This window comes from Hippopotamus amphibius, chromosome 17, assembly GCF_030028045.1.
Source record: "Hippopotamus amphibius kiboko isolate mHipAmp2 chromosome 17, mHipAmp2.hap2, whole genome shotgun sequence".
NCBI lineage: Eukaryota > Metazoa > Chordata > Mammalia > Artiodactyla > Hippopotamidae > Hippopotamus > Hippopotamus amphibius.
The window spans coordinates 9,917,750-9,943,467 of record NC_080202.1 but is presented as its reverse complement, the minus strand read 5'-3'; the positions used below and the strand labels follow the sequence as shown (position 1 = coordinate 9,943,467).

Here is a 25,718-nt window from a genome sequence, read left to right as displayed (position 1 = left end):
ACATCAGGGCCTTGTCATTTCCCAGTTCTGTTTTCCCATAATCCCATATCACTACACGCCTTAATATCTTGCCCCTTTATTTCAGTGACCAAAGTATGACATCCACTATTTCCCAACGTCAGCTTGTGCTGTGTAGCCACAGTTTACTACAACAGTATTTCGCCAATAATCAGGCACTATTCTCCAAAAGTAAGTCTCCAAGCTACCACAATATGTACCTCTCTGTTTGCCAGTTTTCAGTCTTGGATACTGGATCTTTCCTGTCCTTTAATATTGACTAACCACTAAATCCCACTATATGACCCAGTGTTCTAAAAACATTTGGTCCCATTGTTCCCCATTCACACAACCCTTCTTTTTCAAACTTTCCTTTTTTTTTTTTTGGCCATGCCACAGGGCATGTGGGATCTTAGTCCCTGACCAGGGATCAAACCCGGACCCCCTGCAGTTGGAAGCATGGAGTCTTAACCACTGGACCACCGGGGAAGTCCCTCACAAAACCCCTCTTATCCCTCATACAGTCCTTCAATGACTACTCAGGATATGACCCCCCGATATTTTCCCCTCAGTTAATCCCCTGATAGTAGCACTCTCCCTCCCATTCCCATGGTCTGAAGTTATCCAGACCATGGGCAGGCGAAAATAATAGACATTCAGTAAACTGACTTTTAGCAGATTACAACTGATACAGGGAGAGATGATTATTTTGGACAATTGTCCTATTACGTAGTGGCTTGTCGGGGATGAATAGATGTCTGGAGACAGTGAAGTGAACAGGGGTTTCTGAATGTCATGGGTGTGTGGTCAGGTGGCTCAAGATGGCTGTTCTCTTGCTCTTGTTAATCCCCTCCTCCACCACAGCCTGCTTCACCTACACCCTACTCACCTGACACACCTTCCTACATATTTGCCCCAGGCCCCAGCTGGTGATTGTTCTCATAAGAGGGGTGGTGCGGGGCGTGCCCCTCTGCTGGTTTCCCTGGTAACTAATGAGCCACCTGACGTAACTCCCCCTGTAACTGAACTGCCACCGTGTCCTGCTCACTGTGTACCACACAGGTGGGGTGTCTGTCCCTCCAGGACCTTGCTTCAGACATGTAAGCTCCCCCATCCATTAAACCACGGATGTCTCTGTTGCTGACTCCGGGCTCTGTCTTCAGCCTTAAACCTGGGCAAGCGCAGGGCTTGCAAGGCCTGTGGAGTGCAGCCCAACAATGGGACAGTAGGAAGTTTAAGTTGGGGAAGACAGTTGAAATTTAGCAATTTGGAAGAGTAGAACCTGAAATTGGGAAAATAATGTGTTCATTTTTAAGTGTTTTATTGTTCTTTAGGTATTAAGCACTGGCCGATAGTGATTAGCAACACAGGTACAACCCTTGCCTTCATGGAGCACACTTTTTATAATGGAACTTACTGTGTGGCAGGCTTAGTGTTTTATATAACATGAATTCATTGAATTATCACAACCCTATGAGGCAGTTTCTTTTATCCTCCCCATTTTGCAGATGTGGAAACAGTCATGGGCGAAGTGATTTGCCCGAGGTCACAGTACAAGTAACAGCTAGATAAATCCTGGTGTCCCAGAGCATAATATACTCTTATTATTTTTACCAGAGTAATTGAGACAAGTTTCACAGCCCACACAACTCATTCACTTAAATTGTACACTTAAATGGCTTTTAGTATATTTAGAGTTGTGCAGCCATCACCACAATCAATATTAGGCTATTTTGTCTCCCAAAGAAACCCTGAACCCTTTACTTATCTCCCTTCAACCTCCCTCCCCATCCCTAGGCAATCACTAATCAACTTACTGTGTCTATAGATTTACCTATTTTGCACACTTCATATAAATGGAATAATACATGTGGTCCTTTGTGACTGGCTTCTTTCACTTAACAAAGTTTTCAAGGCTTGGGACTTCCTAGGTGGCACAGTGGTTAAGAATCCACCTGCCAATGCAGCGGTTTGATCCCTGCTCCAGGAAGATCTCACATGCCACGGAGCAATTAAGCCCGTGCGCCACAGCACTCTAGAGCCTGCGAGCCACAACTACTGAGCCTGTGTGTTGCAACTAGGGAAGCCCTCGCGCCTAGAGCCCGTGCTCCGCAACAAGAGAAGCCACCGTAATGCACAGCCCGCGCACAATGAAGAGTAGCCCTCGCTCACCGCAACTAGAGAAAGCCCGTGTGCAGCAACGAAGACGCAATGCAGCCAATAAATTAATTAATTTAAACAAGTTTTCAAGGCTCACCTACATTGTAGCATGTATTAGTGCTTCATTTTTTCAAAATGAAGTATAGTTGATTTACAATGCTGTGTTAATTTCTGCTGTACAGCAAAGTGACTCAGTTATACACATATACACATTCTTTTTTTACATGTTCCATTATGGCTTATCCCAGGATATTGAATATAGTTCCCTGTGCTGTACAGTAGGACCTTATAGTTTCCACTAGTGCTTTATTTCTATTGTTAAATAACATTTCATGGTATGGATATACCACAGCTTATTTGTCCATTCATTAGATGGGTTCATTTGGGTTGTTTCCACTTTTTTGCTACTATAAATAATACTGCTATGAATAATGATTTACAATTTTTTGTGTGGAAATAGATTTTCATTTCTCTAAGAGTGGAATTGCTGGATCATATGGTAATTGTATGTTTAACTATTTGAGAAACTGCCACTGTTTCCCAAAGTGGCTACAACATTCTACATTCCCACCAGCACTGTACGAGTTTCAATTTCTCCATTTCTTTGCCAAAATTTACCTTAAAAGAAAAAAATTATAGTCATCTTAGTATGAAGTGGTATCTCATTGTGGTTTTGGTTTGCATTTCCTGACAGCTAATGATGTTGAATATCTTTTCATGAGCTTAGCCAAGTGTATATCTTCTTTGAAGGCATGTCTATTCAGATCCTTTACCCATTTTAAAATTGGGCTGTTTGTCTTTAATTCTTTGGACTCTTTATATATTCTACATACAAGTCTATTATCAGATATAATTCACCTTTTCACTTTCTGTGGTTTGTCTTTTCGCTTCCATGATGGTATCTTTGAAGTTCAAAAGTTTTTAATCTTGATGACGTCCAGCTTATCTATTTTGTTCCTTATGTTTTTTGGTGTCATCTCTAACAAATAATTGCTTAATTCAAGATCACAAAGGTTTAAGCCTATGTTTTCTAGGAGTTTCATAGTTTTAACCCTTATATTTAGCTCTTTGGTCCATTTTGGGTTCAGTTTTATACATGGTATGAGTTAGAGTCCAATTTCAATCACTAATGGCCAATGATTTAAGTAATGAAGCTTGCTTAAAACCCAAAAGCAGAGGGTTTGGGAAGCTTCTAGGCTGGGGAATCAGAATGCTTACTTGTGCCACCATGCCAGGCTCAAACTCCCTAGGGACAAAAGTTCCTTTGTTCAGGACCTCTCTTCATCTGGTCCTTGACTCACATATCCTTTAAAATAAACCAGTAATCCAGTGAGTGAACGGGCTTCCTGGGTTCTGTGAGCTGCTCTAGAAAATTAATTGAACCCAAGGAGGGGGTCACGGGAACCTCTGATTTATAGCTAGTACGTTGGAAGCACAGGTAACCTAGGCTTCTGATTGGCATCTGAAGTGGAGGACAGTCTTGTGGGACTGAACCCATTAATCTGTGGAATCTGATGCTATCTCTGGATAATGTAAAATTGAGTTGAATTGTGGGACACAAACCTGGTGTTGAAAACGGCTTGGTGTTATGGGAAAACACCCTCCCCTCCCCCACAACAGAATTGAGTGCAGAACCTCTTACACAGTATTTCCTCATAATTCTTTTTACTTCTGTGAGGGTGGCAGAAATGTCCACTCTTTACTTTCTATTAATACCATCCCAAACTGTCTCCTAATTGGCTGCCTGTCACTGCAGCAGCAGGATGCAAAAAAAGTCTATTTTGGGGTATACAGCGAGGAGCAGGCATGAGAATAAGGAAGAATAAATAGATAAATACAAGGGAAAGCTTGGGAGTTGGCATCTAGGGAAACTAAAGGTTTGATATTACAAGATCAGAGGACCTGATGTAGAGAGAAGTAGGAAACTGAGTGATGCTGGATGGGAGAGGAGGCAATGGAGCAGAGTGGGACCAACTCTTTGTTATCCTGATTTATGTCTGGAGTTTTGAGAGAGGAATTCAATTATTAGAGGACAATGGGGCCAAGTATATTAATTTGTTCCTGCAGAGACACTACTATGAGGAACAGTCACAGTATTAACATCCAACAATTACTAAGCACTTACTCAACATGCAATGGACTCGAGATCTAAATACTGTGAATTTCACCCTTCTATCCAAGTCAGGTCCATATTTTAACTGTATTCAAACCATATTGCATATATAATGAGACCAACCGGATCTCAGCTGTTGTTTCCTTAATAAGCAGCCTACATCCTTCTGAATATCTTAATACTCTAATTTCACTAGGTATATTAATTTCCTGCAGCTACTGTAACAAACTTAGTGACTTAAAACAGCAGCAATGTATTCTCTCACAGTCCTGGAAGCCAGAAGTTTAAAAGAAGGGGGTCAATGGTACAAATCAACCGGTTCGCAAGGTAGAAACAGAGACACAGATGTAGAGAACAAACATATGGACACCAAGTGGGGAAAGCGGGGAGGGTTGGGGGGGGATGAATTGGGAGATTGGGATACCAAATTGTACACTCTAAATACATGCAGTTTATTGTATGTTAACTGTATCTCAATGAAAGTTCTTAAAAATATATATATATAAAAGAAGGGGGTCAGCCACATTCCCTCTGGAGGCTCTAGGGAAGAATCTGTTCTTTGCCTCTTCCAGCTTACAGTGGCTCTTGGCATTCCCTGACTTGCCTCTCCAATCTCCCTCTGTGGTCACAAGGCCTCCTCCTTGTGTGTTTCAAGGCTCCCTCTATAGAGTCACGTGTCTTTGGATTTCGGGCCCACCCAGATTGTTCAAGACGATCTCCTTATCTCCAGACTCTTGACTTAATTTTACCTGCAAAAACTGTTTTCCCAAATAACGCACAATCACAGGTTCCAAAATCAGACATACCTTTTGCAAGATCACCATTTAACCCACTATACTAGGAGATTTTAAATAAGCTCCAGATGTAAAAATAAAAAATAAAAAGAAATGATCACTTGAGTAAAAAGACACATTGACAAAGGACGCACACCATGACATTGTATACAGCAGAAAATCACAGATCAAAGTTTTAAAAAATATATTTAATGTATAGGATTGGAAAAAAGGATTCTTTGATAATAAACATATTCCAGGTAAACACAGGCTTCCTATACTGAATATTTAACTGCAAATATTAATACCCTAAGTTATACTTCTGCATAAAGGAGAAACTCCAAATCCTGTTCTTTAGGAAGACATGGAAGGTAAATTATACCTTAAGAGCAACTATTGCTATTTCTCCCCTTTCCTTGGGTGATCTAACATTTTACATGGATTAGTTACAAAAGGAAATATTAGACTCCACTGAATGTAAGCACAAGACACAGCTAAAACTGATCACTGAGAGTTCTAAATAATTGATGCTTACGAGTGTGAATAAATAAGTTAAATATTAGGTACAAGGCAGATTCCAAAACTAACTGAAGTATGAAAAAAAAAATGATATAAATACCTAACAGTCAGTTCATATAAACTTTGCTATTGGGTATGTTCCAGGCTTCTTCCTTTTCTTTTCTTTCTTTCTTTTTTTTTTGGCAGGGGGGCTCCTTTAAATACTCTAATTTAAGTAAACCCTTTGGGCCCCCAGGCTTCCTTTTCTATGCCAATGAGATCTGCTTCCTTTTCATCGAATGTCTTCCACTGCTGGGCTCCAAGACAGTAAATTCTTTAACGTTACCAAGGCCTTGATCAAGGAAAGGATTTATTTTAGAAACAAAACAACTTCTTTCTTCTTTCTAAAGGTCATGGTTGTTTTTTTCTGCTACTTGCTTTCTTCAACTAGTTATTAACTTCCTCATGTAAAAAAAGTTACTGGGCAAGAACTAGTAGTCTCTGTTAGCTGTTGCACAGCAAGGCGGCTGGTTAATAAAGATGCCCACTTAACCTTTTTCTCATTTGGTCTCCTCCAAACCGTAAGTCAAAAGGATCAAGGTTACAAAGGACTCATGACCAAGGCACAACTTCTACAAATATCTTTGAATGGCCAGGGACAGCTTTATTTCTTCGGTCATGACCCCAAATCGGTCGTTATTGAACCAAGAATCCCTTCCCACCCATTAGAGGCCTCTAAGCACAGATGCTTCAAAGATTAGTTCAAGGTAGTGCACAGAGGCTTCAGGAGAGTGACCAAAAAAGAGGAGGATGCGGTATACAAGAAAGAATCAACAAAGAACCCCACCCCCAGCAAAATATACAGGTTACTAGGATAAGAAGAATCACTGATACAAATCCCTTACTATTCCACCTTCTGATAAATTCCTTTTACTATTTAGAAATTAAGATATTTTCAGTCTTTTGCCTTCCTTTTCCACATTGTCTCTAATATTCTGTAGTTTTCTGGAGTTCTGGACCAGGAAGACCAAGCTCTCCCTAAAATCACTAGTCCCATGGTCTCTGCCAACGTTTTCAAGCTCATCAAACAAAGACAATGTCTGTTTGAGTTTGGCCTGGACAATTTTTTGCTCTTCTAATTCTGCAAGAAGGGCCTGTTTAGTGCGTACTTCAGTCTTATACTTCTCCTGTAACTGTTCAATTTCTTTTTGGAGAAGCTGGAATTCTTCCTCACTATAAGGATGCATCTCCTGAGATTTATCTTCCGGAAGCAAGACGTTTGGGGGAATACGCAAAATTAACTGTAAAAACAGCTGCTCCATTTTGCCAAAAAGGTTATCAAAACGTTCTTTCATGAAGCAGAGAAAATTTTCCGTGCACTTACGAATCTGGACTGGACTAATTGCGCAGTCTGGGATGCCATCCAGCTTCTTTAGAATAACCTGTTCAACAGCCTGCATCACTTCAAAAAGGTAGTCTTGAAATGCGATGTAGATCCTCAGCATGCAAGTTTGCGGTGTGAAGCCAAAGAACTGGGCCTCATAGGTCATCGGATCAACAGACATCTTGGCTTATTTTGCTCTGCTAATTTTAATTGTGAAAAATCTGCAAATGTAATAATAAAAAATTTTGTTTGTGTTAAAAAAAAGTCATCTGATGAAAGTAACGGATCACATTACAGATAGCAAAACAAACAAAAACAAAACAAAGAAGCAAACAAAAAATATGAAGTTTATGTTCCTTGATACCTGATGCTGCTTTCCAGCCTCACTCATCCACTACAGGATACAAACCCTGCCTCTCTGACACTGTTTCCATCAGCCTGTAACCTCCGTTCTTCCTCCTCATTGTCTGTCTCCCTCACCTCTCAGGTACTGAGGCTTCCGGCCTAAGGATCAGCCTTCTGAATCTGCTATCATCCCAGACGTCTTTCAGGTTTACATGGGTGATCTTACCAATGCCCTAGAGACTCAGTTTCTTGAGTTTCAATGACCTTCATCTCTACTCTTTTAGCCACCTGACAATTGATATTTGTAACTCCTCTCCCTAACTGCTCCCACTTTTTGACCACAACCTCACACGCTGGTCTTCCAACACTCATCTGCATATTCATATTATATGTTCATCTTCAAGACTTTCAGCCCTCTAACCTTTTTCTAGCTCTCAGTCTCTCCCACTTCACTTCTTCCTCTCTCCATTTTAGGCTCCATGATCCATCACTTCAACCCCTCCCTTGCCAATGTCCTCAACTCCCCTGTCCTTTCAACCTTGCCATCTGAAAAAAAATCCCATTAGAAGCTGAGCAAGCCTCCAGTCAGCTTCACAACCCTGATGTTTTCTCAAGGGTCTGGGAGTCATTCCTTTCAAATGTAAACATCCTATCTCCCTGTCACTGTGGGTGTTTAACCTAGGGACCTTTTTCTGAGCTGTAACAATGTATTTGTCATAGAAATAAAAGCACTGATAGTTTCATTATTCCTGCAGAAAAAAGTAATCACCTAAAACAAATGGCTACCTCAATTACCAGATGAATTTAGGATGAACCTTATTAAATAATCTGAAGCAAGTGGTGCAGTCAAATCTTTTTTTGGTACAAGATGCTGTTAATTTTAAGAATTTATGTAACGGTTGAAAACAGAATGGCTGAGCTGTATAAAGAGGGTAGGATTTCTTTCTGTCTTTGTAATGTCATTCACAGATTACCTATAATGCATTCTAACCTGGATATGCTTATTCAGTAATAAAACTGCTTTCTCTTCTGTGTCTTGTGGAGAGGATTCTGTGGATTAACAGGATTTTAACTTCCTCAACACTCCCCTGCGCCTTCAGGATCAATTTCAAACTCTTTCACATGGCTTACAAGGACCTTCATCATCTGACCTTTACTAACCACTCTGTCCTCCTTTGTAAGGACCTTACATAAGCATAACTGAAGTGATAACACTTCCTATTACAAAGCACTCTATATTTGGTCCATGCCAGGTCCTCTCTTACTTACTTTATTCTTCTTTCACTCCAGTGTTTTAATGTATGCCTTTTCAATTTACGTTTAAGTCATCTTTAACAGGTTTTAGACATACAGCTGACCTCTGAACAACATGAGTTTGAAGCACAGTTATATGTGGATTTTTTTTCAATAGTAAATACTAAAGTACTACATAACCCACGCTTGGTTGAAACTGAATGTAGAACCATGTATATGGAGAGGCAACTCTAAATCACATGAGGATTTTTGACTGCTGGGTGGACTGGCACCCCTAATCCCCACGTTGTTCAAGGGTCAACTGTATAGTCTTGAAAGATACAGTTTTCCTTGTTTGCAGTCACTTCATGTTATTACATTTCATTGTTATTTCACTTCATTGGTTCTGACTGAAGTATTCCATTAATTTTACCATATGCATATACCATGATGTGTCCATTATACATAATTTACTCATACATAATTTCACTAAGTAATGCCAAAATGTTCTCCAAAACACTAGGGGGTACAGCTAGGCTGGTTTCCCCTCCCTTTTGCAGTATATGAGAATTTCTTTCTCATGTCTTTGCCTTCACTTGATATTATTCAAAATTCTAATTTTTGCCAATCTTGTAAAATTGTTTTCCAGTGTTGTTTTTAGAAAACCAAAACCATCAAACCCCGCACACAGGTTGGACACTGAAGACTGAAATTACCGAGAGTCTCCTTGCCTCCCCAGCCAACTTCCTGTTTACATTAGTATGACTCTACTATTCTAGGAGCCCAGAATAATATTTCCATTGTCCAAATGGCTTGATTGTTCATTATGAACCCCCCCCCCCCCACCAAAAACTGATCAACTCTGAAACGGAAATCACCAACAATTTGTACAGCAAGATTCTCTGAAACCCTTGCCTTGGCTGTTTCTGCCTCAGCTGTTTCTACCAATGCCGGACTGCTTTTCATGAGCTCTACCCAATCCTAATCAAGCCTCTAAATTGAAAAATCCACCTTAAACCAAATGAGCGATTCTCAAAAAACTCCGATCTTGCCTGTCATCCCTACAAGACACTGCCAAAGCTCTGTCAAGGTGTTCTGCTTACCAGGGTAAGCAAAACATTCAGCACTGTTTTACCAATAGGCTGTGAGGGTGATGTTTGAGTAGACAAAAATGTTTTAATGTGCGTTTCTCCCACTGCCTGTAAAGTTGAGCACCATTTGAAACGTATTAACCCTTAAGGTTTCCCCTGTAAATTACCCACTCGAATCCTTTTTTAAAAAACCCCTCTCTCCAGTCTTTTACTTAATTCCTTCCTTATGTACTACCAGACGAGGCCATTCCCTGTTCCAACAACCTTTAGTGCTTCCTTATAACCCACCGAATAAAGTACAATATTCTTAACTCTGCCTGCTCTTCGTTCCAAGCAAACCAAGCTACGTCCTTTCCCTGTGATGTCTTTCCCTCAAGAAAGGATGCCTGGCCAACAGAGCTTTCAAGGGTCGGTTTAAATACACTTCCATGGGGACCCACCCCCTCCTCTAAATTCCCATCAGGATCTCTCTGAGGGCACTGGCCAAGTCCTACTTTAGGATATTATCATCACGGGCCTATCTTCTCTGCAAGCCTTAGATTTCCTGAGGGCAGGATGAGTACGGCTTCAATCAATATTTACGGGTGAAACACGAGAGGTACCAAGGACATCTCAGCGAGTAGAGCAGCCGGAACTCCGGAAACCGCGGCGCAAGCACTACTTCCGGCCGGAGGACGGGCTCCCGGCAGGCCCCGCGCCCCCGCTGCATGCCGGAACCTTCACGGTGGAGGTTCGCGGCCCGCCAGCAGCGCCGCTCCAACGCCCGGCGAGGAGGCCTCACACAGTGCCGCCCCTTCCCGCTCCTCTTCAGAGGAAATGCAGCCCCGTGTTACTTACCCAAGCGACTATGAAAGTGACGAATTCGAACACCGGCTTCCCGCCACCTCCTTTAAACCACCGCCTGCTGCCAGAGATAGGCGGCACCGCGGACTCCCCCAAGTTCCGACCGCTCGCTGCCTTAGCAAACGGGAGCGAGGGCAGGATGCCACCGCGCTCCTGATTGGCTGCCCGTCCGGGGAGGGAGCCGCCTAGATTGGTGACGGAAAGGGGCCGGGCGGGAAAGCAAGCGGTGGCCGGCGGGGATTGGCGGAAGGAACCGGTGGGCCGCCGCGGAGACGCAACTCGTGATTGGCGGATATGCATTGATTCGTGCTCTAGCGATTGGTGGCTGGCCAGTTGAGCAGCGCTGATTGGGCAGCAACGAAAGGGGAGGCCCCGCCCCGCCCTGGTCCCGCCCCGATCCCGCCCCGCCACTGGGACTGACTGGCGGAAGGGGAAGTGGGGCGGGGGGCGGGCAGGTGGCGGTGGGGAAGATGGCGTACCAGAGCCTCCGGCTGGAGTACCTGCAGATCCCACCGGTCAGCCGCGCCTACACCACCGCCTGCGTCCTCACCACCGCTGCTGTGGTGAGCAGCTGCAGCGCCAGCATCTCATTATCCGGGCTGGATGTGACCGGGTCCTCGGGAAACTGGGGTTTGGGCCTCGGGGAAGCTCAGAGGGGCTGGTCTCAAGGGTGGGTGAAGGCGTACAGGGCTCACTCTGGGGTTCGGAATTGCCCAGTGAGTGCTTATCCAGTGACCCGAGAAGGGAGTGCTGCTCCATGAGGGCTGGAGGATCAGGACTGCGGGTCAGTTTCTGAGAGAGAAAGGCAGGACCTGTACCAAGTCAGGGCAGCGGGAGCCGCCCACCCAAGAAATGTGTCTGAGAACTCCGGCGGTGGCCAAGTGGTACCGTGGTGATTAGTGGGAGGAAAGTCCGCTTGGTGGAGAAACGTAGGTATTGAGGATAGAAAGCTGAAAGTTGTCGAGCGGGAAAAGGCTTGAAATAAAAAGAGTCTGTAATAGAGGTTGGCTGGAAGCACTCAGTCCTCGCGGTGACAGGGTATTGAGTCTTGGCTCCCTTGAGTGAAGTGTGTTGCTTCACACAGCTGTTTCAGGTGGCCCGTGTGTTGGGCAGATTCGTAGCAGCTGGTCTTACCTGCCCTGTATCTGTGTGTCAACCACCTGCCTTCCATACCTTCTTATCAGCCTCAACTATTGAAACGTCAAACAGGCTTTTATTTTGTGTTAGTTATTGAGGAATACAAAGAATTGTACCAATTCTACAGAATTCTTTACCAACCTTTTCCTCCAGCCTAAGAAGAAAGCTTTAAATGAGTCAGCCTAAGTGGCTGAGAGTGGGAAATTGGTGGCCCTACTAATCTTATATTGTAAGTGATATTTTGTTTCTTGATTGACTTGCTTGAAGAAACTCTTTTTCTATTTCAGCAGTTGGAATTGATCACACCTTTTCAGTTGTACTTCAATCCCGAATTAATCTTTAAACACTTTCAAGTAAGTGGTCCATCACAACTACCATTAATGTTTCCGTTTTTAAACCGGTTTTTCTTACCTTTTAGTAGCTAATCCTGCCATATATGATCTCAAAGAACTCAGTGGGGATATTTGATTATAAGTCTTATTGGAGTGGGGCGGGGTACAAAGTAGTGATTCTGCAGCCTGGAACTTTTAAAGAGATTCTCAAGCTCCTCATCATGTACCAAATCAGAATCACCAAGGGTAGGAATTAAGAATCTGTATTTTATTTGTAAAGTTTTCTGTATAGTTTTGATTTGATGTCCAGTTCCTGCATTTAGGAATCACTGGTTCAGAGTTAATATTGTAGATTGAGAGGAGACTCATCAGCTAGCTGTCCAGTGAGAGTCACAGGATGCCCTTATTTGTCCACTCACCAGTACGTGGCACACCTGCCACCTTGGTGTTATCACTGTGGTCCAGCTTGGAAACTCAATTCAATTAGTGCTCTGATCCATCTTCCAGGGATCACATCATCCTAACAGAAGTCCAGAAGACTGACATCTAAGACAACATGCCAGTTTATTAGAATGCTAAAAGAGAGATGTGTTTTCCTGTTCTAGGATGATCATATAGGCTATAGTTGTAGTAAGAGACCCAAAAGCCAGTAATCCTGTCTCTAAACCTGCTGTTCCCTCTGTCTCAAGTGTGTTTCATTCACTTTATACCCATTGAACTCCAGCTTGTCTTTCAAGATGCAGCTTCTGTGTAGCTTTCTCAGATTCATCCTCCTTAGTGTCTCTGGGGTATCTGTAGTATCACCTGTTCATGGCTTTTCAACGCTTGTGGTCATAGAACTTGAATATTTGGATAGGATATCTCTTTTGTCTTAATATAAAAATGTTTCCTGGTATGTTTTACTTAATCTTTTCCTTGATTTTTTTCTTTTAACAGATATGGAGGCTAATCACCAATTTCTTATTTTTTGGGCCAGTTGGATTCAATTTTTTATTTAACATGATTTTTCTGTATCCTTTACTAAGTGGGGTTAGCATAAAAGCTTTAGGTTTACTTAGGGAATACAGTATTAAGTTTGAAACTATTAATCCTGTTGTTTTTGTTACCATCTTAGCTGTAACTTCTGGCTGCTGGCTCAGTGATGCACAGAATAGTTGATCAGTTAGTAGGGTTTTGAGGGTGTTTGTAGGTCACTCTTTATTCAAATGGGAGGTATTTAACCATAAAATGTTTTCATTTCTGCCCATAAGCCACTTACAATTAGAGGGAGAGTAGAAGTGATTTAATTGAGGCTTACTTACAAAATAACACCAGCGGGTCCCAAGTGATAAAACACAACCTGGGGGTGGGTTCATGGGGGTTGGCGATCTCCTTGGATCTCAGTTGCTGGTTCTACTAGCCGGAAAGACGGTACTGGGCTCGCTGTGTTCTGATGTGTTGAAGAGTTGTGCTCTGGTCAGATGGGAATTTGGGGCCACTGAACAGGGCATTTCTCCTGTACCCCAACCCACTGGATTAAGTGGAGAGTTACAGCTCAGCTCATCTGCAGTGGACAGAGGGCCTTGTAGGTGTGACAGGATTCCTGTTCTAGGGTGGATTCCTGTGTCTTCTGTGTGGTATATCATTCTGGTAAGTTTCTAATAATTAAATTTTTTCATTGTAATGCCTCCTTATTGACTGAGGAATAGAAATGCTTAACTCCCTGGCCTGAAGAAGCAGGTTATTACATGAGGCTTCTTGATGGGGATTTCCTCCAGGTTAGGTTGTGAAAAAGCAAGGATGGTGTAGGTTATGGTGTAGCTGAACATGGGAAAGACAGTACAGGTTTGAAACGGTTTAGTAGATGATGGGAAGCATGTTTGTGTGGCGTCTCCTTTGTTCCCCAGGCAGGAACAGTTTTTGTAAAGCGTGGAGCCAGTCTTCTCTTCACCTTGCCTAAAATGTCTGGCAAAAGAGAAGTAACCATACTGCCACTCATACATATTCTTATAGAAACAAAGGCTGACTTCTTACAAGTAAAGTGGAGTCCAAGTGAACTTAAGTGATAAATTAAATTTTACTTTCTTCATATTTATGTGCTTAACATTTTCTTAACTTGGAACTTAAGATATCGTTACTGTCGAATGCTAGAAGAAGGCTCTTTCCGAGGTCGGACAGCAGACTTTGTATTTATGTTCCTTTTTGGTGGATTCTTAATGACTGTATCCTTCGACAAAACAAATACAGGAAAATATTAAAGAACTCCCTCTCTCTTCCTAAAGCTTTTCGTCTGTCTCCCAGAATTCACTAGATACTCGGAATGAACAGATAAAAGTAGACCCCCAAGACTTTAGCTTCAGGCTTCTATTTATATTTACAGTATACTTTATGTGACAGCTTTTCTAAGCCTAGAGGTTGGACAGGATGCTCTTCTACTGTGAGCAAGTCAGAGGAACTTTTAACCCAGGTGGGTTACTATTAAGTATTTTAGATGTATTCTTGTTGATGGGTATACTTCAGTTTTAAACTAAGCTGGTAAGACATTTATTTGGTCACCATCAAAACAGATACATTTTTAAAAAATTTTTATTGGAACAGTTGCTTTACAATGTTGTGTTAGTTTCTACTGTACAGCAAAGTGAATCAGCTATACATATAGCCCCTCTTTTTTGGATTTTCTTCTCATTTAGGTCACCACAAGTTCCCTGTGCTATACAGTAGGTTCTCATTAGTTAAATAAATTATTTTTTAAAAAAAAGAATTGTCAGCTGAGCACCGGACTTGAATGTAGCCCTGTCTGACAAGAGGATTTTGCTCCAGCTGGCTTGATTCACCTCTGTAAAGGTCCTCATGGTGATTACTGACCAAGAATTAATACATATTCCAAAGAGGCAAGAACTTTATGAAAGCAGAATATTAATTTGAATTAGCGACAATGCAGATGATGTGCCCTAAGCCGGTTTTTTGCCTGAGGCTCTAGGTAATTATTTTCAGGCTTTTTTCCCCCCTAAATATGTAACTACTGCTCACGTTTCCTACTTCAAACTTGCGTTAGAACACAATCCTTAGTTCTCCTGCCCAGTCTTCCCTGTTATATTTAATGTTGCTATTTTCCTTAATGCCAACTGCTAGCTTTTTGGTTTGTTCGTGAGCTTAGTTTTCTTGGGCCAGGCCTTTACAATAATGCTTGTCTACGTGTGGAGCCGAAGGAACCCATATGTCCGCATGAACTTCTTCGGCCTTCTCAATTTCCAGGCCCCCTTTCTGCCCTGGGTGCTCATGGGCTTTTCCTTGTTGTTGGGGAACTCAATCATTGTGGACCTCTTGGGTAAGATTCTTAGCACTGCTTTTTCTGTTATTTCACTTACAAACTTATTTTGTCACTGTTTTTCGTGTTAATTCTGTCTGGCCTTTGTATGTAGCTATTATAGGATTATTTGATGGTTATATACTCAAAGACTACAATATTCGTTTTCAAACTTTTAATGAGTATATTGACATTTCTTCCTAAGAAGAAATTTATGCTGGTAGAGCCTCCTGTAATCAAAATTCTAATCCTTTCCCTCATCCTTTATTTCTGGTTGACTCTAGGTATTGCAGTTGGACACATATATTTTTTCTTGGAAGATGTATTTCCCAATCAACCTGGTGGAATAAGAATTTTGAAAACACCATCTATTCTGTGAGTAACATCAGGTCACGTGTTCCTTGCAGATAAACTGGGGCAGGGTCGGTGATCTGTTTTCTTGCAGCTCCCAGAGCTCCTAGCATACGTTGTCCAGGCCAGTAAATATTTGCAGATTGAGCAACCCGGCTGCTGTTGAGGAGCTCTTGGATGGGGTGGGAACAGACCGTGCCAGAGCTGTGGCCGGAAGCTCAGAGTGTCCTGAGGGTGACGTGGTCATTGCTGTCCCAGATGACCACCAGCACCTCCTGTCCCAGGGAGGAGCCTACTGGTTTCATGAAGGCTGCTCTCTTGAGTTTAGACAGGTGAAGTAGCAAAATGGGCAGCACTGACTAGAGCGAGGTTTCTAAACATGGAATGTCTGGTCTTCCAAACAGGTGGTAGAGATAAGCAGTGAAGTACAGTGAAAATAGCTTTGGGCTGGAAACCAGGTTTAGGCAGTTTGTTCTGCCAACCAACCATGTGATTTTTAAGCAGGTCCCTTCTTTATCGAACCTCACACTTTCCTGAGGGTAGAGCTTTGATTTATAGGACCTCCTTCTATGCCAGAATTTTGTGTCCTTGGGATGTATTACATTAAAAAGGGTTCACTTGAATAAAATGTGAGTTTTTATTATAAAATATTGTTTGTAGAATAGGCAAAAACAAGAAAGTAAAATCCTCCATAGTCCCACCACTTAGATATAACAGTGGCTGCCATTGTTAACTTTTTGATATTCATAAGTCTTTTACTGTCTGTTGTACTTTTTAAAAAATGCTATCTCAAGTTTCTTTCTAGTGAAGCTTATATATCGTAATGATTTTTCCATCATAAATGGAAATATCCTAAGTGTCTGACAGAATTGTAGCAGCTGCGTGATTCCCCCAATGTGAGTGGAGCACGAATTACAAATCCCTCATCCATGGACATTGGCATCCTTCTTGCTCTTCCTTCCATGACTGGAGTGGTGAACGTTCCTGTAGCTGCACAGCCATAGAGCACGTGTAGCAGCACATCCTTTGCACACATTCGTGATTATTTTCAAAGGGTAAATTCCTACAAGTAGAAAAGCTGTTTGGTTTCTCATTAAATCACCATCCAGAATGGATATTCAGGATTACCTTTCCACCAGCAACATATAAGTGTCCATTTCCCCACATCTTCATCAAATGTGGGAGTTGTTTTTGTTTTTTGGCTATGCCACATGGCTTGTGGGATCTTAGTTCCCTGACCAGGGATAGAACCCGAGCCCTCGACAGTAAAAGTGTGGAGTCCTAACCACCGGACTGCAAGGGAATTTCCTGGGAGATGTTGTATTTATCCTTTTCTAGTTTGATAGCTGTAAAATACTGTCTCGTTGTTTTCTATGGCTTTGTTTTCTAAAATTCTGAAAGTTTCAGACTTGCAGAAAATTACAAAACAGTACAAAGGACTTTTTTTCCCTTATTTGGAAGTAAATTGTTAATCTAATGCCCCATGACCCCCTTTAATGTGTATTTTCTGTAAATAAGGACATTCTTCTACATAGTCAAAATCTGGAAGTAAACATTAATCCTCAGACCCAATTCCACTTTTGGCAGTTGTCCTGATAATGTTCTTCATAGCAGGGGAATGCAGTTCAGATCCAGGTGTTGCATTTCGTTATCATGTTTCCTTAGTATCCTTCAGTGCGGAGCAGCTCCTTGGCTTTACCTTGTTTTTCATGACACTGACGTTTTTGAAGATTATAAGCCCATTTTGTAGAATGTCTCTCAATTTGGGTTTGTCTGATGTTCCCTCACATTTAGGTTCAGGTTTTGCATCCGTGGCAGGAATATCAGAGAAGTGATACTGCATTCTTCTAATTGCAGCCTGTTGACACAGGATTTCAATTTGTTGAATTTGCCAAGGTGGTGGTAATCACTTTGATTACTTGACTAAGGTATCTGCAGGGCTTCTCCACCATACAGTTACATTTTTTTTCCCCTTTGTAATTGTTTTGTGGGGAGGTACTTCGAGACTATGTAAACATCCTTTTTCTTACCAAATTTCAGTTCATTTATATCTGCAAGAATCCATGGTTTCATGTTTTATTCACAGATTATAATCCCTTATTGTTGTTTATTTTGATGCTTATATTGTCCCAGATTTAACAGTTTAACCTCTTTAAACTGGCTTTGAAGTACTTTTCAACATGCTCCCATCTTTTCTTTTCTTTCTTTTTTTTTTAAACCAATTTATTATTTTCTGGCCCAGCAAGATATCCCAGGCTCATCTTGTGTTCTTTTTGACCCAGTTGTAGAATCAGCTATTACTTTAAAGAGCCCTCATTCCTTTTTTGTGGAGAATGGTATTTAGAAGCCAAGGTCTGGTTGGGAGGTGTGCTCATTGCTTTAGGAGTATTACTACTCCCAAGTCCTCTCAGTGAACAGAGCAAGAGAAGTATATATATGCAAATGAGTATATATACATCTATGTTTTCAGATCTGTGTATTTTTAAAACATGGGGTTATACTGATACTCCAAGTTCTGATACAATTCCACATGATTCATTCAATTTTTTTCCCTTTCTATATTTTTCCTCCAATATTTTATTATGAAAATTTCCAAACTTACAGAAAAGTGGGAAAAAATTATATAGCCACATTTACCTACCACATAGATTCTACAGCAGTTTACTGTAGATTAACAGTTTACTATTCTCTATCCCCCCATCCATCTTTCCATTCCAGTATATTTAATTCTCTAAGTATTTTAGAATGTATATCACTGACTAGAGTTCTGTTTATATACAACAAAATACACAAATCTCAAGGGTGTCAACTAATGGGTTTTCATAAATACACATACCTGTGTAACCCAGACTCCTATCAAGATAAAATTACCATTACCCACAAAGTTCTCTCAAGCCCCTTCCCTGTCAGTCCTGTTCCCTCCCCCCAGGAAACAATCACTGCACTGATTCTGTCCCTCCAGAGATGAGTTTTGCACATCCTAAAACTTCATGAGTGGAGTCATACAGTATGTACACACTCCTTTGTATAAGGCCTCTTTTGTTCAACATAATGTTTTTGAAACTCTCTTTGTTTTCCTTGTACCAGTAATTTGTTCCCTTTTTTGCTGAGTAGTATTCTATTTTATGACAGTCCACCCCTTTCCATATTTCCACATTCTCACTGACAGTGAGAGAAACGTGATTCCTGTTATCATTAATGTTTTAACTTATTTAATTAATATGTAACCAGTCTTTCATCACTGTGTCCACCTCCCCTGTGTGGATGCCTCGCTCATCCTGCTCTGCCTCAGGCTGCCCTCTTATGGGGATGCCCTCCTTACCCTGCTCAGGCTCTGAGCCCCTGCAGCAGGCCGCCTCCATGTGTGCATGCCCCAGTTGGGCTTTTGACTCCCTATGCAAGGCTGCTCCCCTAACCCCCATCCTGCTCTGGGCCACCATGGCTCCATCCCCCACCCCCCCAGCCCCCCACGCATGGACACCTGCTTTGTTCTGCCCTACCTAATGTTTGGGAAGTAGATGGGGTCTCAGTTTTTAACAGGCTTTCCGTTAATTCTTGTGAGAGCAAACATTTTCATGTTTTTTTAACCATTTGGATTTCCTGTTTGAATTGCTTGTTCAGCCCTTTATTTTTCTATTAGTGCTTGTTTATTGTTAATTTGTAAGAATTAAAGGAGCTCATATTGATATATAGATGCTTTTTCTGACCCCAATATGAAACAGGAGTTTTCAGATACATTCCTAACTTCATCAGCTGTGGGCAAGTACAGTTAAGAACAGGAATGCAAATAGAGGATGCTTCTTTAATGGTTAATTCTTTAAGGAAATTTTGAATGACCATATAGTAGTATTTTAAAAGTCTTTTGGACATTCGCTATCCCTTCTTATGCTCTGTGTAATTTTTCTTGGAATAACTTAATTTTTAAAAAAAATTTAATTGTAGTAAAGTGTACATAAAATTTGTCATCTTATACGCTTTGAGTGTACTGTGTTCAGTGGCATTAAGTACATTCACAGTGTGCTTCTATTACCACCATCTGTCCATAGAACTCTTCATATTACAAAACTAATATTCTGTACCCATTAAACATTAGCTCCCCATTCCTTTTTCCCCCCAGGCCTTGACAATCACCATTCTACTTTCTATCTCCATGAACTTGACAAGTCTAGGTATCTCATATAATTGGAAACATACAGTACTTGTCCTTTTATGACTGGCTGATTTCACTTAGCACAGTATGTTTAAGGTTCATCCATGTTGTAGCCTGTATCAGAATTTCCTTTCTTTTTAAGGCTGAATAATATCCCATTGTATGTATCTACCATTTTGTTTATCTATTCTTCCGTCAGTGGATGTTGGGTGATACCTTGGTTGTGGGGAGACATTCATGATAGATTTAGGGAAAGGTTACAAAACAGAAGTAGTGTGATCTAACTTTTGTAAAATTACATATATAAAAGTTCTGGAAGAATACTGAAAGCATCAACATCTCTGGGGATTTAGGATGTTTTGCTCATATGTGTTTCCTGTTTTCTCTACAGTTACATGTAGTAACTGTAGTAAAAAATTACTACAGTAGTAAAAATTAGTAAAGGAGGTAAAAGTTAATGTAAATGTGAAATAATTATGAATACCTTCAAAATATGGTAACTGTTTCATTGGTAGGCAGACGTAGTGCTTGTCCACTGGTGGAAACACCATAGGATCTTTTTGATCTTGGAGTAGTATTTAGGACCTAAGATGACTCTGGTACTAAATTTTACCTGTTGCCTGTCTTTTAGGAAGGCTATTTTTGATACACCAGATGAAGATCCAAATTACAATCCACTACCTGAAGAGAGGCCAGGAGGCTTCGCCTGGGGTGAGGGCCAGCGCCTCGGCGGCTAAAGTGGCAGTGCCAATAATGAGACCCAGCTGGGAGGACTCAGCGACATGCCCATTGGGATTCTTTTATCCTTTGTGTTGCAAAAGTGTGGACACTTTTGACAGCTTGACAAGATTTTAACTCCAGAAGCACTTTATGAAATGACACACTGATTAATCCAGAAGACATTTCCAGCAGTTTGCCAGTGGTTCCTCACTACACTGGTACTGAAAGTGTAATCTCTTGGAGCCAAAAAAAAAACTGGAGAAACAAATGGCCTGCCTCCTCTAAGGAACAAGTACCTGAGTACTTGAGTTCTGTGGTGACGGGCAGAGTTTTTTCCTCCTCCTCCTCCTCTTTGATAGACGAGGCCATGGTATAAATGGAAGTTTCAGAGAGGACGAAATAAAACTGAATTCCATCTCTCTCTCACTGAATTAAAGGTTTTGTGTGTGATCTTTTAAATTATCACCATGTCTTCTAGCTCTCCTGCATAGGTCTGCACTCAGAGCAGTTTACGTGCCCGCTCTTCCTATGTCTTCATGGCTTTTGCCTGGATTTCATTTCAAGATTGGAAATACGTGGCTGAGACACCATGGCTGTATACACATCTTACTAACCCAGAATGCCAGCTCCAGTGGGAAGAAGATTTGTTTCTGTTGTCCAGATAATTTGTTCTCCATTTGGGTTTTACAGAACTTCAAGTTGTCACACAACATGGGGGATAAAAGGGGTAGGGTGGACCTAGTAGCAGCAGGAATTCTGCTGTAGGAGAGTCAGGTAGGTGCGAAGCTAATGTGGTGTCTCGTTTATTTGCTCTGCATTTCTCCACTTGGAAATACCCAGTGAAAGCCAGGTCATGGCCACCGTCTTGCAAAACAACAGAAAGATCTTTACACTTGAAAGACAAGTTAGAATGTTGACTCTGGAGCCAGATGAGCAGGGACCAGTTAGGCAGGGATACATTTCTCCTGGGTCTTTGGCTGGTGAATGTTTATCGTTTGCTTCATGAAAAGCCAAGAAGCTTTCAGAGCCAAGTACCTGGTTTACCTTCCCAACCAGGTAGAAACCAGACCAGTCCACAGAAGTCCGCACTTAATGCCAGTGTTTCAGTAAGTACTTACCCAAGATGTTTACTTCCTGGGGCTTCAGCAGGTTTGCCATCACACTGCCTAAGTTATTCAGAGAACCCAGAGGAATAGAATGAACACCCCCAGGAAAGAGATTAATTCAAATTCAGATCGTTTTAATAAGTAGCATATAGGCCCGGGAACATTTCCCAAGTAGTTCCAGCTTGGCTAAGTGGTTACTTTCTAGAGGGTGAACTTTCCCTCAGAAAGGTGAATGTGAGGTTTAGAGTAAACATTATAAACATCTTAAATGGGAATTTTCAGATCATTTGTGAATTGAAAAGTATTTTAATGTCTTTAAACGGAATGTATGTAAGTAATTGAATTTAATATAAGTACTTTACATGCTGCTAGTCAGTAACTTTGAGTATGATTGATGCAATTTTATGGAACGTGGGTTAATGGGACTGCTTATTTTTCTAAGTGGCTTTAAAAAATCTTTAAATGCCAATCTTAGAATGTATAGTCCTTAAGGGATTCTTAAATTTTGTGTTTGTTCGAGAAAGCTTGAATTTAATTAGAAGGTTGATGGTTTTTTTAAAAATGTTTTGGGGCTAGAAATAGACTTCTCTAGTTAAATTTGTTCTCCCTTAGTTAATGTTGAGTTATCCAATTCATGGAATTTCTGTGGTAAAATTTTAATCCTAAAATCTATTCACTGACTGTTCATTGAAGTAGGGAATGTGGGAACACACTGATGACTGAGTAAAACAGGAAACGTTTTGAGTTTATGGCCTAAACGCAGTCAGTTATGGGATTTTGGTCGCTCTGATTTTATGGCATGAGAATTCCTAGTGGCAGGATGCCTTGCTGTGCTACTACATATGTGCTATGCAATGGTCATTTCAAGCACTGACCTCTTAATCTGTGTGGCCGGTGCCACCACCATCATCCCTGGCCCTGTGTTGCTTACCACGATACCTCGGCTCACCTGGACATAAGGAAAAGTCCTCACTTCTTCCCCAGCTTACCTCTCAATCTCAGTTCTTCCAGAACACGCTTCTTTTTCTTAACGCAAGTCAACTGAAAAGTGAGATTTGATCCATGGAATTTTGTGACAATTTACCTGACATACATACAATTAAAAGGATTCCCAGATTCCACCGGTAACACTGAAAAGCACACCAGACTAACGCATAGATTTTTTGTTGTAGAAATACAGTATACGTTCATTAAGAAAAAAAAAAATGGACGTGCAAACTGCATCTCCATAGGAGATACACTTTATACCTTTCGGTGTGTTTTTTTCACTATGGATTTCTCTTTGTTTCTGTCTTCCACGTGTTCTTTTTCTGTGTCACTCTTGTGTGTCCTAAGATCTTTCATACCTCTTGTGTAGTCTCTAAGCAGAGAGCACCCAAGTCCTGGATCTTGGTAGTGAAACCCTCACTCTGTCTCTAGGGCCTATGAAAATTAGGAAATATTGACACTATCGGCTTGTTGGGTAAAGGGCTTCCTAGAATTGTCATCTATCGTCAATAGCCTGCATTTTGTGTTGTGGCTGTGTTTTCCTTTGACAGGTAAGTGCCATCTATGTTACTAGTCACGATACTGCCATTGTTTTCAGTGTTCTGTAGACTATCTATCCCCTAAGCTACTTACTATTTTACAGGTTTGCATTAAGTTTGTGGAACTTTGTATAATCAAGTCACTTCTCTGCTCAGAAATCCACAGCAACTTCTTAGTAAGCCACCATATCAAATGCTTACTTTTTGTCTTCCTCTGAACTTTACTCCCAGTTCTACCTAACAGGGACCTCAGTTTAATTCTCTTCAGTCCTTCAAGGCCTGGCCCCATTCCTGGCTCCTCAAGAAACCTTGACTCTAGGGCCTACTTCATTGTCTATCTTCTTTGAGTCCCTATGACACTTTGAGTCTGTACAACATACTCTTACACCAAATTATATATTGTCTTGTATTGTTCTTAGCTGGTACATGTATATTAGTGTTGTCTCCTTCATGAGAATGTAAGCTCCTTAAGAGCAGGGACCTTGTCTTAAATTTTTTGTATCCACCACAGTGCCTAGCACAGTGCTTGGCACATGGGTGCTGAATAAATACTTTGTTTATTGATCAGCAAACTATTATCTGGCATTTTTAATTTTAGAGGGATTAATGTATGTGCATGTAAGCTTGTACCTAGTTGCTGAGGCTTATGACTGTCTAAGTAGGATGGAGCAAAACTGAACATGGTCAAGGGCAGGGATTTGGTGCTCCAACCGGACAGCCAGCTACAATGGCCACCAGCTGGTATGGTCATGGTAAGAACAGGTAGTTAAGTCCATGGACCATTGCAGAGCAGTTAAGAATGAGATGTGTCTGACAATTCACCTTTTGGAAGAAGAGCCCAGACATTCCTTGAATAGCTATTAGCTTATGACTGTCTGCCTATGAAAGGCACTTAACCACAAGAGACTTATTTTGGAGGGACAGCAGATTTCAGACTACTAATATGAGGGACTGGGGGAGGTGGTGATGTGTGTAACACTGCTTAATGCCAGTATAGGATTTTATTTTTCAACTTTTTATTCTACTTAGCTGTAGAATAGCTGGGTCATTAGGCCACGGATTATGAATGAATTACCTATGCATATGGTTTCTTTTGCCTGCACCATGGTTTTTCGGGGTTGTTTTTGTTTTTGAGCCAATATTTTACATTGATACCTTTCACATGAAAATCTTCATTTGGGGCTTTTCTTGAAAAAACAAAAAACTGGAAGATCTGGCAATACCAGGCCTGCATGGCACCTGTTGCCGAGAGATGGCTAGTAGCTGTTTCTAGAGACAGGCCATTTGCTCTATCAAGAGATGATTTCATTCATTTATATTACCTACCTGGTACTCTTCTAATCATTTGGAGCATATGTCCCCTCCATCAGGTTACTCTGGAAAGCACACTGGGAAAAAGGACTGAGGTCTGCCTTTTATGTACTCAAAATCCATAATTTGAGAGTTAGTACAGATATTGCTATGGTCTGAAAGTGTGTGCCCATCACATTGGGCATTAGGATTCATGTTGAAATCCTAATGCCCAATGTGATGGTATTAGAAGTGGGGCATTTGGGAGGTGCTTGAGTCATGAACTGGAACCCTCATGAATGGGATTAATGCCTGATAAAATAGCTCCAGAAAGATTCCTAGCCCCTTCCATCACGTGAGGACACAGCAAGAAGGTAATAGCAGTGAACCAGGAAGACGGCCCTCACCAGAAGGCAACCATGCTGGCACCTCCAGAACTGTAAGCAATAACTTTCTGTTGTGTATAAGCCACCCAGTCTGTGGTATTCTATTATAGCATCCTGAAAAGACTTAGTTATTTCCCATTTGGTTTTGTGTTGACTTTCTAAATTAACACTTAGAAGGAAGTGAAATTTTGTCCATTATTCTTAAATTCATATCTGCTATTAGTTCAACATGCACATTTTCAGTAAACCCTGATCACTATACTACCAGCAACTACAGGAAAATTACCTCTGACCTGGAGGAAAGTGGAAGGAAGATTTTTAATAGGTTCATAAATAGAGCAAGTCTCATGGAAATTAACTTCAGGAGATGCCTGATGTCCTTCACATGGGTTAAAGCTTATGATGAATTCTCTGGAAGTCACTTTTCCTCTGGAAGTCACACCACTGCTTGCCAATCTTTCTGTGGCGGATCAGCAAATCCTCTAAGAGCTTTGAATTTAGGAGGGGAGGGAGGAACTACTCATATCCTATTTTCCTGCTGGAGTTCTGAATCTTTTCATTGATTGGCATGTGTATGATGGGGCTGGGAGCCATGTAAAAAAAACTTGAGAGTCTGACAGGAATAGTTGGAGCAAGGAAGGATAAAAGACAATTTTAGTTCCATCAGATTCCCTCTTTCCCTGCTTGTACTACGGGAGAAGACCACGTCCATTGGGATAGCAACTTTCTGAGGAGAATTATGATTGTCACAGAATATAACATACATCTTTTTCTGTAACACAAGATGATCATCAGTATCCTTTTCAACATTCAGGTTTTGTGACATCTGGATGACTCATCTCAGAAGCTCATTTTCTTCATCTGTTCATTGGGGATGATACCAGGATCTACTATATGACATTAGTTATTTGGATGATTAAATACTGCAAATGTTTGTGTGTCCCTCATTAATTTTACAAAATTACTTTCCTTGAAGAGTGTGCATTATTGTGGCAGA

General features: G+C 41.2%; 2 protein-coding genes across 8 annotated transcripts; one reads left to right on the top strand and one right to left on the bottom strand.

Annotated features, from left to right (window-relative positions):
* Window positions 1-5,272: 5,272 nt before the first annotated feature.
* On the bottom strand, window positions 5,273-10,567 carry MIS12 (MIS12 kinetochore complex component). 5 transcript variants are annotated; one of them, XM_057713758.1, is made up of 2 exons: window positions 10,432-10,567; window positions 5,273-7,146 (listed from the first exon to the last, which is right to left on the bottom strand). In XM_057713758.1, the coding sequence occupies exon 2, from the start codon at window positions 7,104-7,106 to the stop codon at window positions 6,486-6,488; it is 621 nt and encodes a 206-aa protein (XP_057569741.1). In that variant the 5' UTR covers window positions 7,107-7,146; window positions 10,432-10,567; the 3' UTR covers window positions 5,273-6,485. The 5 variants fall into 5 exon arrangements, with proteins under 5 accessions (XP_057569741.1, XP_057569742.1, XP_057569745.1 ...); XM_057713759.1 differs by lacking the exon at window positions 10,432-10,567 and adding an exon at window positions 10,177-10,235; XM_057713762.1 differs by lacking the exon at window positions 10,432-10,567 and adding an exon at window positions 10,197-10,234.
* A 304-nt stretch (window positions 10,568-10,871) lies between these two features.
* DERL2 (derlin 2) lies at window positions 10,872-20,844 on the top strand. Of its 3 annotated transcripts, none has more exons than XM_057716899.1 (7): window positions 10,872-11,000; window positions 11,862-11,927; window positions 12,843-12,916; window positions 14,014-14,107; window positions 15,018-15,213; window positions 15,477-15,567; window positions 20,325-20,844. In XM_057716899.1, exons 1-7 carry the CDS (start codon window positions 10,908-10,910, stop codon window positions 20,428-20,430), a joined length of 720 nt encoding a protein of 239 aa, XP_057572882.1. In that variant the 5' UTR covers window positions 10,872-10,907; the 3' UTR covers window positions 20,431-20,844. The 3 variants fall into 3 exon arrangements, with proteins under 3 accessions (XP_057572882.1, XP_057572884.1, XP_057572883.1); XM_057716900.1 differs by having other exon boundaries at window positions 10,892-11,000; window positions 11,865-11,927; XM_057716901.1 differs by lacking the exons at window positions 12,843-12,916; window positions 14,014-14,107; window positions 15,018-15,213; window positions 20,325-20,844 and having other exon boundaries at window positions 15,477-15,542.
* Window positions 20,845-25,718: the final 4,874 nt, after the last annotated feature.